Source organism: Taurulus bubalis (assembly GCF_910589615.1).
Source record: "Taurulus bubalis genome assembly, chromosome: 15".
NCBI classification, from domain to species: Eukaryota; Metazoa; Chordata; class Actinopteri; order Perciformes; family Cottidae; genus Taurulus; species Taurulus bubalis.
In genome coordinates this window covers 21068454-21081792 of record NC_136603.1, presented here as the reverse complement: position 1 = coordinate 21081792, position 13339 = coordinate 21068454, and the positions used below count along the sequence as shown (strand labels likewise).

At 43.1% G+C, this 13339-nt stretch overlaps 1 protein-coding gene across 1 annotated transcript in view; it reads right to left on the bottom strand.

Moving 5' to 3' along the window:
- Positions 1 to 5093: 5093 nt before the first annotated feature.
- shox (shox homeobox) overlaps positions 5094 to 13339 on the bottom strand; it is a gene marked incomplete at its 5' end in the record, with an annotated part of 8470 nt that continues 224 nt past the window's right edge. Inside the window, 6 exons of the mRNA XM_079230341.1 lie at positions 5094 to 5259; positions 5631 to 5843; positions 7802 to 7890; positions 8072 to 8129; positions 11321 to 11529; positions 13314 to 13339. The exon at positions 13314 to 13339 is cut by the window's right edge and continues 224 nt beyond it. Coding sequence (XP_079086467.1) covers positions 5170 to 5259; positions 5631 to 5843; positions 7802 to 7890; positions 8072 to 8129; positions 11321 to 11529; positions 13314 to 13339 — 685 coding nt within the window. The 3' untranslated portion in view covers positions 5094 to 5169. The remainder of the gene's footprint in view (positions 5260 to 5630; positions 5844 to 7801; positions 7891 to 8071; positions 8130 to 11320; positions 11530 to 13313) is intronic.

The window sequence follows — 13339 nt, the reverse complement described above, 5'->3', positions numbered from 1 at the left end:
AATTTGACCGGTATTACAGTATGCCTGTTGTGCAGAGTCTAGAGGCAGCTGGTGCACCTCTATTACATTTGGTCAAGTTTTTTGTGTTTTCTGAAAAACCTGAAAAAATGACTCCTATATTTTGCCATTTTGTGCCTTTTTTTTATTTCAGTTAATGCCGTTTTTTAGTGAATTTTAATACAGGTTGAAAATTAGATACATTTCAAGTCCTTTTGCCTTGTCATAGAAGGGAAAGCCCGGGTGTTACTCTTAGCATTAACAATGTCTCTGTTCTACTCAACTATCCCATTAAGCCATGACCATGTGCCAGTGAACCAGCATGAACAGAACCAGGACCCTGAAACTGAAGCAGTGAAATGGATTCAGCCTTTAAAAGCCTGTGCTTTTCTTCCTGCCACGTCAAAAACGTGCTCCGTAAAATCTGAAATTTTGTTCAGCCAATGTTTCTTCAGTCACAGTAAATTCTGGGATATTACAGCAAGAAAGATTACATAAATAAATCCATTATATTCGTTGTATAAACACGCCCTTGTTTGATTATTTTCACTATGATTAAACTGAGAATAAACTTTGACTCGGCTGCCACGTGACACTGTCTTTAATCTGAATCTGTCCCCGACCTCCCGGCAGAGAGAGAGAGATACAAGAGGAAGAGAGAAAAGGAAAAGGCTCCGGTCATAAATGCTCGGAGCCCACTGGATGGAGCTGCAACGACACCCGGCAGCAGAGGAGCCACTCTAACCGAGAGCTAACCGAGAGATTAAAGCACAGACCAAAACAACTTCAGCACCGTCACCATGCAGGCATCCCCTTACGATCTGTGGTTCAAGTTACCACAGTAAACATAGAGTACGTCACAACGCGGACATGCATTAAAGTAGCGCAATGGTTGATGAAAGACAGATGAAATCATTCTTAAATTCATGTTATTTTTATTTTGAGACAGGGTTCTCTGTATTTACAGATGGAGCTGAGACATTTAGTAATGACCCCAAATTGATGGGACATCACACTGCAATAAGTCAGAAAATACAGTGATTTTATTCGATAACTTACTTGGATTACAGCAACAAAAGCCTGAAAATAAACTGCTAATGAGTGGAACATAAACGGCTCAACAGAATGTGAACTTAATGCCCTGCCATTTTTTTTCTTCTTCTTCTTCTTCTTCTTCTTCTTCTTCTTCTTCTTCTTCTTCTTCTTCTTCTTCTTCTTCTTCTTCTTCTTCTTTTTCTTTCCTCAATTTTCTCAGTTGAAAAATTCTTGACACTTTCCATCCCCGCAGCAAAAAAAAAGAAAAAGATAAAGTGTTGACCCAGACTTAAAACTGTTAGTTTTAATATAGTTTTGCTCTGCTGATGACTCCAGATACACTTATGAGCGTTAGCCGACAAAGCAAACCCGAGTCCAGCCCAAACAAAGCGGGATGAAAGGCGGCCTTTGATCCTCGGCCGACCGTAGTGACTCCAGCACTTCAGCTCGATTGTTTTCAGCTGAGGTTTCTCTGGGTGGCTTCACTTCAAGCTACAACTGAAACTGCCGGAACTGGATTTACTTTGGATTTAAGGACCACAAAGTTGGCTCGCAACAACAACACAAGAAAGAAAAGAAACTCCCAAACAGACGTTTATTTTCGAGTTATTTTCGAGTCATTGTGATACGGTGTGACAAAAGCTCTGACTCCGAGTCTTCTCAGGCTCTGTCATTTCCCACCGCGGCCGGCTTTGAGGCCGAGGCCCGTACGACAGCTCACATTCCGTCTGATCATAGTTGTGTGTGACATTTCAAAGAGGATTACGAGAATGAACTGTGATAAAAACTATTTCCACGTGACCCCAGAGCACTTGACCTCCGATGGGCCAGCGCCGCGTAGCACCGAGACCTCGGGGACTCGGCTCGCTGTGCAGTCGGAGAGATTTGGAGGCGGACGAGCTGATGAGAATATACGCAGAGAGAGAGAGAAATAAATCTAATGTGCTGCATTTTTCCGGAGGTCGAAACTAATACTTAACACTTAAAAGCTCATTGTAGTTCATCCATGTGAAATCTGTTGTTTTTATAATTAATGTTTTAGAGAATCTGCTATTTCTGAAAACAGCAAACTGCTCAAAAACAAGGAAACGCAACAAAAAAAACATAGCTGTCAACTAAAACTTTAGCACACACTCCACTATTAATACATTATTGTGTGTTTCTCACTTGTGGCCAACACAAATAGCGTTGTGTGCTCCGGCATGTCTCCGAAGCCGCCATGGCTCATTGGCGCTTGATGGATGGCCGTATGTGCCATGCTAATTATTAGTACACATAAAAGGATGCTGTTATTTCCAGACCCCCGGCCCCCGGCGGCTCCCAGCCGGAGGGGTCACTGGGTAAATACGGAGCCATCAGTCTGCGACTATATCACTCAATCTTGATGTATGAGCAACGAGGTACAAATTAAGCGCGCGGCGACCTTGTCGGGGGTACGGCGCTCAACAGGACGCCATTTGTGGCTAATTCCCGCGTGGGGTTCAGACAATACGCCACTATACCACATGGGGTGATCACTTTGTGTACACACATCTGGAATTAAGCTCCCAGAGGAGGAGAATACACTTTTTTTTATTTCTTTTTTTTAGATGTGCAAAATGTTGCATTGTGTGTTCTGCTCCAAGTTAATCATCGGCCGTGGAAACAAGGAGAAAAGATCCTCCCAAGATTATTACATGTCATACGCACAGAATCCCACAAATCTCTCGCGCGCCTCCTATTTTCCCTCTCCGGTTACGGCCACCTTGCCTCTATTTGACGGCGACTACAGGGGCCCCCCGCTTCCCTCGCCAATCCTATCTGTGTCACTTTGACGAACACGGGCCTCCAGATTACGGTTGCATCTGGATTTCATCGCAGCGGCTCAATTTTCCGTGCCGGTGCGCGGCTCAGATTGGATGTGATGAGCTAACGCGGAGGCCCACGGCGAACGGCAACTCCAGAATGACATTGATATTGATCCACAGGTTGAGGCGGTTGCCGAGCGGCAGAATGGCCGTACAGCCACGGCACAGTATGAGACGCGGAGAAATCACGAAATCTGCATGAGGACGTGAGATGAGCCACCAGACTGATGTTGCTAGCGTGAAAATGTGGCTAATTTCTTGATTTTCTTTCTGAGTAAACCAGCAGCTCTGCAATACTTTGTGGATGAAACTCAAAGTACCTGATTAACAAGATATAAAGTATTCTAAAACTCGAGTACAAATATTTATAACTTTATTGATAGTTTACTTGTACAAGATGTACATTCATATTTTGCGAATCAAAAAGGGGAAAAACAAACGGTACGATGATTCATGTTTAGGCATGCTTGCATATGAAATGAGAGTCATTTTAATGGGTACAACGAATTCTATGGAGTATTGTTCAATTCAACCATCCCTGAAATGTTTGTAAACTCGGACACGCTACATTTCTTTTTTTTTTTCTTCTTCTTTTTTTTTAGGCAAACAATGCACTACAGCCACACCTCCTAATTCAAATTCAACACTCAAAAATAGAAACATACAAAAATAAAACGCAAAGCCATGTAAAAATGTACACTTGTGGTTCAACGATTTCATCTTTCATAAACTTTCAGACAAAATAATAAATAAAACACCCATATGTTTAATTTAAAATGGAGACATAGATAAACAATTCTAAATGGAGGTCTGTTAACAGAGGAAAATGCCTTTTTTGGGGACTGTGAGAGGAACGTGTCTCCGACAGCAGTGTTGTGAATGCAAACCGTGTGTGTGTGTGTGTGTGTGTGTGTGTGTGTGTGTGTGTGTGTGTGTGTGTGTGTGTTCATATGTGAATGTTCTGTTTTTGTCCGGGACAATTTGTAAAATACAGTTTGAATTATTAGGAAACCAATAATGATGAACACACAACATGCTGAATTAAGCTCGTCATATTGGAAACAACTGCTCTGTTTGGATTGCGGTGCTGATTTGTTGGTTTTAATTGTGAAATATTATTTATCCAAAAGTAGATGGACTTCTCCAATGTTGGTAGAGTATAAAATTTAAAACGTAAATATCCGCAGCGTCTAGAAATGTGCTCGTGTTGCACCTGATGTGTACAAAACTGCATGAATTCACGGGGGATATGGCAGCTGCCAATGAGTGACTTTCCTCCAACTCAATAAAATATACACTGCTGTAGAAAGAAAAAAACTGCCGTGTTTGGCGAAGAAATTCAACACTCCAACAGAAAGAAAAAAAATCATTGGGTCTCTTTATCGTTGAGGATTAACTGCTAGCTGTTTTTACTTTTTTTTTGTTTTTGCTATTTACAGTATTGCACTTAAACTGCACACCATTGCACATCAGTTTGACTGATGCTTTCTTCATATTTTCAGAATTACAAAACAAAGAAAAGAAAAAAAAAGAACGCATGTGTACCCTTTTTCCAAGATGTCCTTTTTGCTGATCACATAACAATATCAAATCCCCCTCCCCTTTAATTAGTAAAGTAGTATCTGCTCGTAGTGCCGTCTGTAAAACGCCCACGCACAAGACCTGAAGTGCAAAGGCCATCTTCACTTCTTTACCCAGGATGCAACACAACAAACAGAAAGAAATAAAGAGAGAGAGAGAGCACGCTGTGAGGAGAAATGCGGACCGAGTCTCGCCGACACATGCCCGGCAACGCGGCATAACATCTCCGGAAGGAGCAAAAAAAACGAGTTGGTGCTTTTGTTTCAGCACAAGTCCATAAGAAAAGAAGCGTATCACACCGCGATGGAGACCTTTCACTTTGTAGGAGTCGGGGTGGGGGGGGGAGGTTTCGGGCCTGTCGGACGGCAGTGTTAAAAACAGCCATGTCGAGTCCCAGAACGCTCCTCCATTAGAGCTCATGCACTTGGCAGCAGCAGCGGAACACAGTGGTGGGAGACAGATATTTTTTCTCTTTTCTAAATGTTTTCTAGTGAGGGGGCCGGGGCGTAAACGGTGAGAGCCACTCCAATGCCTCGGTGAGGTGGTGTTTTTGGGTTTGTATCCCCCCATGCTCACCACCCTCTGCATTGTCAACGTGGCGGCAGGGGGCCCGCGTCGGCGAGGCTCCGCCGCTTTTTGGCCCCGCTGCTGCCCTGCCAGTTTGCTTTGTTCTAACGTCTCCTGGCCTGACGGGCCCCGGCCCGGCCCCTCACACAGACATCCACATGTGTTTGTACGGTCCTTGGGATGTGATCTGTGCCTGGAGTGGACTGAGCCACTGGCCCCGCAGAAGTCCTGCCTGTTGGGGCGAAAAGTAAAAGGTGATTTCACTGGTATTTAATTACCGTTCTCGACAAGTGGTTTGTTTTGGCAGCTGGTTTTGTGACAATTTTCTCGCTCCCTCCTTCTTTCCTTTTATTTTTTTATTTTCCTCCTCCCTTTCTCTCTCACACACACTCCCTTCTCCCCCCTCTCTGTATTTGTGTTCCTCTCTTTTACTCTCACTCAGTGTTTTTGTTTAGTTTAGTCTTAGCTGTGAGTGTCACGGCCCTTTCACGGGCTCAGTCTGGAGTGAGAGGCGATTATGGGCATCAGGCGGGCGGAGGGGTGGGGGTGGGGATGGAAGCGCGATGGGGGTCAGAGTCCCAGGGCCTCGGCGTGTTTCCTTGCCTTGAGTCGCAGGTCGGCGATGCTCGAGTTCTTGCTGTTGCTCTTGGCGGCCGCCGCCACCGCCGCCGCCGCGGAGGCCGAGTCGGCGAGCGACGCAATGGGTAGTCCAAACGGAGGAGGCGGGAACATCAGGTAAGGGGCGTGAGCCGCCAGGTGAGGGTGCAGGTGTGGGTGGGAGTGGGCGACCCCTTCCAACTGGAGCTGGGCTTGGACCTGAAGGAAAGGAAAAACACAAAGTTAGTCAGCCTGGGCGCCTCAGGCCGCGCGCGTGTGTGCGTGCGTGTGTGTGTGTGTGCGTTTGTGTGTGTGTGTGTGAGTGTGTGTATGTGTGGTGAGGATTTAGGTTTCACAGTCTGACACTATTAAATCCCCCCTCAAATGTGACCCCCTCAAAGCTGTTGCTTACGGTGTGTTTTCTAAGAAAATAGTTAAGAGCGGCCCTTTTTTTTTCTTCACGTCAGCGATTTTAAAAGTTAATGAATCATACACTGCTCTCAGACACCACATCCAATCTAATCGTCCAGAATCAAAGTCTTTTTAGGACCCAGAGCCGATTTGTTTAATTCAGACTGAGGACTCCCTTATACCGTTGGAAATATGCAGTCTTGTTATGCTGATTATGTATTCAATTGCATAAATAAACAATTTTGCACTAAAAAGATATCCACATATTTGGAGTTATAAATATTTATCCAGACATATTCCTGAGTCAAGAGGGGGGAGAGGAGAGAAAAAAACCATAAGGAGCATAGGATATCAGTTTTCACATTCTTGGCAATTATTTTATAAGAAGTAGGTGAAAATTAAGCATCCACTCACTTCAGAGGGAGCGAGCTGAGCCTGTTGCCATTTCTCATGTGTTTCAAACGCCACAGGAAGAAGTGGGAAAACTCAAGTATTTCGTGCGTTGCTCTCCAACCAAAATAGAACGATGTAAAGTCAAAGTTTTAACTCGACTAAATATTATTTTCTTTCTTCACTTTGCTCCTTTTCACATTGGCCTAAAGTGACTGAAGTCGAAAGCCGTTAAAGCGAGAGGGAAAAGGAGAGAAGGCGTTCGAGCCACGAAATGCATCATCGGTGCGAGAAAAAACCTCGACCGCACACGACGGAGAGGTCGCCACGCATCTCGCCGACCAACAACCAAGGGCAACAAACACGGGGACGGATCGTTTCCCAGTGTACGCCGCCGCCAATACGTCTGATTAAAACCTATGAGTGCAAACCAAAGTTCTTGAACCTTGTTTTTTTCAAGGAGCGCTTGGGAAGAGGTCAAGCTTTTGGTCGCTGACCAAAACAGGTAGCGGGCGGGCGTTGGACACGCTTGAGGAGTTTGTCTCCCACACTCTGAGCAGTTTATTAAGGCCCACATTTGACCCCTAAGACCTCGTAGTTACACGTCCTCCACCTCGCCCAACCAAACCAGTAGCTCCACAACACATGCTGCATTGCACCAGTGTGTTCCTCTCTCGGCACAAAGAGGCCTGGAAGGCCTCCGCCCCGTGCCGCTGTGGCATCGACGCCAAACATCCATCAGGTCCTGCGCTCCATCCCCCCCCCACCCTCCTGCTTTCATCATCCCTTTTATGCTCGCGGCCGCCGCACCGTCGGCTCAATTAGGGCCGCCGTGTATTTTTTATTTATTTTTTTCACGAGGGGTCAAGCGAGACAGCTCGACGCGTTGGAGGCCAGATAACAGCAGATCAAATGTGTCTGTGTCCGACTCTCCTCTCTCTCTCCTCCCCCACCCGGCTCGGCCCTCTCTCCACACTGCCTGGGGAGGTGAAAGGTGCACCGAGGTCTGAGCTGCTCCCTCCCCCTCCAACACACACACACACACACACAGTCTCTCATCACTCACATCTAATAGCTGCACATGGCCTATAGATTCTTGTGGAGGTACAGATATAGAAGGCCTACGTTGACACTGATTCCACCACAGAAACGCAGCTCCAGCTGGCTTTGACCTGTTTGTGTATAGACTGCACATCTTTGCCCCTTTGCATTGCAAGATGCTGAGTAATCATATTTCTTTTCTGCAACTCAGCCTGCATGTTTAGCTTCTCTACATGTATTTCTGCCTGAGTTCCCCCCTGATTGGATGTTTGTTTGTTTGCTTAAATGTGCAAAAGCGCTGATGAAAAATATGTGAATAAAAGAAGTGGTCCTACCTGTTGGAAGGGCATCCGTAGGGCACCCATGTTGACGTAGGGTGCTACTCTGCACGCGTCGAGGTGACTGCCGCCGCCCAGGATGACTCCTGGAGAGAAGGGAAAGATGTCTGTCAGACCGCCAGACAGTTGTTGTTATGTGAGGTGAGCAAGTCAGAGTTGTATTGGTTTGCCACATGCAGTTAAGAAAAATAAGTGGCAGAAATGTGCAAAATTTAAATAATGCAAGAAAAAAAAGGGAAAGTATAAATAAAAGGCATTAATATTTACCTTTGTGCATCTGGTTTTCTTGTTTTCGACATTTTGCTCTTCTGTTCTGAAACCAGACCTGTAATTGAAAAAAAAGCAAATTATTTATAAGAAAAACACACAAAAAATACTACTAAATCCAGATTGTAATAATTGATGTCCTTGTTAATATCATATCAGATGGTATTTTAATAATGTCATAGGCCACTTATTTCTATCCAATAAAAACAATGAGCAGGAGGCTACTTGTGAGCTAAGGAAGTCTTGTTTAGCTGCTTGTACAAAAATACACTCTTGCTGCAATGAAAAAAAAATAGAAATGTCAATAGGATATAAATAAACGGTATGGAGATCGAAAAAAAAATACACGCCCCAGAAAAGCCTTAAAAACTAAATCCACAAGGCGAGTAAACGTGCTATTTAGTACACAGAGAACCATTGTTACTAAAGTACAACCAAATGACTTCATTCTCTGCACTGTAGCCACTAGCACAGCCCGTGTAGGAATATAATAAGAATACTTTGATCATATTCCGTCAAAATACCCTAAAAAAAAAAAAAAGACAGGAAAAAAGACTTCGTTCACCACCTCCCAATTAGCCGCCTGTCTTTGAAGCTGCAGGCTGCGGCCTATTGTTAATCAGCAGCAACCTAATTTGCCTCGGTGAATAACATTATCCCCACACACACACACACACACACACACACACACACACACACACACACACACACACACACACACACACACACACCCATCCGACCCACGCAATGATTATCATTTACAGATGCGAGATTATAGCGGCCAACACAAAAGGAAGAAGACTGATGATGAGACGATTATGATGATGACGGTGACGATGATGATGGTGATGACTCACGGTGCCGTGAAGCCATTTTGAGCTGCGTGGATCGGCTTTGTATTGTGTCGATGGGACTATAATAATAACTGAGAGATAAGCGGCAGAGTCTGAACTCAAAATTAAAAATCGATGTTGTATTTATTTATTTATTATAACTGACTTTCAAAATTAAATTGTACAAATATCCCAATATATACATATTCATATTATTACTTGTATTATTAATTGCATTATTTGCATTAAATAACAATAGTAACAATAATGAACGTGATAATGTAATGAAATAATAAAACGCATATTGTAAATAGTGGTGACGGTGTGGCGGTGAGTTATCGCTGAATGGCATAAAGGTGTTTATGAACATGCCAGGTGATTTTGAATTGACGCAGTAATCCCTCAGATAAATCAAGGCTAATATTAGACGGGCCCGGGATCAATTCCAATTACGCGCCAGTATGTTAAGCAAAGTGAACTACACTGGTTCAGACAGTTATTTCTTCATTAAGGGCCACTCAATGATGCGCTTCACAAATACCCTAATCTCATTTCCTTTTTGATTTTTTATTAGAGACAGTGAATAATGACATTTAATTTAGCCGCGCGCCAGAAACCCAAAGATATTAGTCCTAACCGAATTACTGCCTGCTCCTCACCAAGCTCTCATAACTTTCAATTAGATTCATTGACAGCTGCTCGGAGCGCGGGTTCGCAGCCCGCAACAGCCTCTGCTGCTGCAATCCACTCTCACTAGACAGCGCGTCCTGCCTGAGACGGGCCTTACACACACACACACACACACACACACACAAAGACTTTATTTTTCAAGAGGTTCTGTCTGTCGCTTTGATGACAGAAAACACACACACAGACAGTCTGTTGAGTCTTTATCACCCATGTTTACACCATGAATGATCTTAACGCGCATGCTACTCACTTTATTACTGATAATTGCAGCATTATGCCGAATATTCCGTCCACCAAACCCGACAGTCTGCGGTCTTATGAAGCTCTACGATGGCTTTTATTCATCCGATTAGATAGTTGAACAGCAGCATCGGGGCCAGAATTGAGTTATTTCTAATCTGTTTTTATGGGGACACTACATCAAGCCAATGGCAGATATTACAAAGAAAATGAGGAGGGATACGAGTTGACATAAGAGCGCGTCCCCTGAAGCGGCCATTCAGGCTCTTCATTCATTTTAATCACTGGCTGGGATTGTGTGCGCGTGCGTGTGTATGTATCTGTGCGTGTGTGCGTGTGTGTGTGTGTGTGTGTGTGTGTGTGTGTGTGTGTGTGTGTGTGTGTGTATAGGCTCTATACAGGCCTTGCCTCCTCCCCCTCCCCCCCTCACTCCCCCCTCCATGGTTTACAGCACGTGTTTGATGTCACTAAACTCACCTTCTATAAAAGTAGAGAGGATTATGTTTCCAGTTATTTTAGCTACTTGTTAATTACGTCATCGGCGGAGGCACGTGTGGTTAAAAGACATTTGGTGTAAATGTTCGATCTTCGAACCCAGCATGTCCTGTAAGACATGCACTATAATGGTGCACTGTTTTTAAATTGTACACAACTGCCAGGGTGAGATTGTACAGGATACAGGATTATGTCTCATATACAGGATTATTACAGGGCAGGTAAATATGAAAAAGCATAGCTAGGCCAGTGATAAATGACACTGAGCACCACAGACACTTAATAGATATTATCAGAATATTTTAGACTTTTTTCACACCAGAAGCTGCATAATTTATCATTTATCATGAGTAATGAGCTATTGGCATTTTGTTTTTGTTTTTTAAATGTGGTTTACATTTAGCAGGACACACACTTTATATTATAAAAATATAACATCAGAGAGAATATATATATATATATATATATATATATATATATATATATATATATATATATATATATATATATATATATATATATATATATATATTTGTGGGGTGGTCATTTAAACATGTTTTTACAAGCTCGAGAACGTGATGAGCACCAGGTCAAACTCTGCACTGGATAATTATAATTTATTTATTTTAATAATTTTAGGTACAATTAGATATGCTCTAGCAGTTTATTAAGCGTGCTTATTGTTTTTTTGTAAGCATTTTAGTTTTTGTTTCACGAGGCCCACTGTTGTTTTGATCGTCTCGTATAATAAAGCAATACCTGATTCGATCAGTAACACAACTTCCACTACACAATGCGCCCACGCCAGCAGCCCGCCGACACGTGCCCGTGCGCCACACCATTACGCGCTGCCGGGCCCTGCAGCGCGGGTTGTGCGCTTCTCGCGCGCTCAGCGGCAGCAGCGGCGGCGGCCCGCCGTGTGTGTTTGTGTGTTGTGTGTGTCTGCCGTTTGGAACCAGACCACGAGGAAGAGCACGGAGCTGACCCTCACCTGCACGCGGGCCTCGGACAGTCCCAGCCGCTGGCTCAGCTCCTCCCGCATGAACGCGTCCGGGTAGTGCGTCTCGTCGAAGAGCCGCTCCAGCTCGTTGAGCTGCTCCAGGGTGAAGTTGGTGCGGCTCCTCCGCTGCTTCAGTTTGCCCTGCGCGTCCTCGTCCTCCGACTTCACGTCCTCCTTCTTCTCCTTGCACTCGTAGATCCCTGTTGAAGGGCCCGCGGGGTTAGAAACAATACATTTAAAGAAAAGAAAAGAAAACACGAGGAGACGCTTTTGCGTTTAAATGACGCTTTCTCTCTCTTATCGACACGTGCACATTACCGGGGGGCCCCATAGGGCCCTGCCAGGGGCCGGGCCATGTAGCACACACACACGTTACGCAGTGAGAGGCCTGTGGCTGCGTCTCAGCCTCCATAAGTCAGCGTGATGTCAGCGCCGGTCTGAGAGAGCATCAGTCACTGCGCCATGTCGGCCTAATGAGCAGAGTTAAGCTCCGGCTCAACGACCCGGGCTCAGATTAAATACTCCCTCCGTGCAACAGACTGATCTTATTCCAGGATATAATAATCATAATTTATATATATATTTTTTTAAATGGTCAGTCTTGATATTTAATTTCCTTAATTTTTTACATTATACATATTTAAACGTATGTATGTCACATAATGCATCAAGCTGCCAGTGTATTATACTTTTTAATATCTATAATGCACAGTGTTATCAGTGTGTTCTTATTATTAGTAACACATTTGACAGCTGCCACATGTTATTGTTTGTAGTATTCTGACATGAAAATATGTTTTCCAAGTGAAAGTCGTATTATATATATATATATATATATATATATATATATTTATATGTCTATATATATATATATATATATATATATATATATATACAAATATATATACAATTATATGTGGATGTATATATTTATATACAAATATATATCTACAAATGTATGTGAATATATATACACACATATATTTATATATACATATATACAATATCAAGTTATCAAATCCCATATACACAGAACCAGCCTTCCTCGATCAGCTTGTATTAATATTTGCCTAAATATTAATTGAACATAAGGCAGTAAAATACAGCCTTCTGTCTGCCAGTAAGATAAATATAGAAAGGAGTGAAATGACTCATAAACGTGCAGCTGCAGCCAGAAGAGGCCTGCTGTGTTCACTGTACTTTGTTTAATAAGCTGCTCATAAATGATGGCTTATTGTAAAGGCAGAATCTTAAGAGCGCGTTCAGAGGGAGATTTTTTAATTCACAGGAATTTAACAGTTGAGAGTGCGATTTTATTTTGTTTAGGTGAGGCGCATAATGTAAAGCAGTGAGGACCCTGCAGGGTGTTGGTTTTAAAGGGGACACCACGTCACAATAGTGCAGTTCAACTTCTAAATTATATCAAATATAATGTGTAAAATGTCCCAGACAGTAACAGATAAAAGACACACGTTAAAATTTAGGATCGTTCAAGCTGACAAATACTTTTACGTTGGCACAAAATGTTAAATTGCCAATAAAATCAAGCTAAACTCATTATTATAATTGAATAAACTTTTATCATATAAATTATAATAAATGCTACAGTGATTGTTTTCTTCCTCTTCTTCTTCTTTTTCTACGTTTGGCCGAAGCCTGAACACAATCATCAAATAGTTAAAACGACACCAGAGGAAGGGCCCGCCTCCTGCTGAGTAAAGAAATAACGCTTTTAACGACACAATAACGCACTAACTTTATACACGGACCGTGAACTAAACACGCAACTCTTCTTACGCGCAGATGTGTAGATTCAAAACAACAACAACAAAAAACAGGACGTCGCTCTCGGTAGAAGAAAAAAAGAAAAGCACAACGGAACTTGAGACACCCGAAACAACACAGAGCAATGTTCTTTCTTTTTTCTTCTTCTTCTTCTTCTTCTTGCATTTAAAACAACTAAATAACAACAACAAAAACTCACCCTCGCTCGACCTCGAAACACTAAAG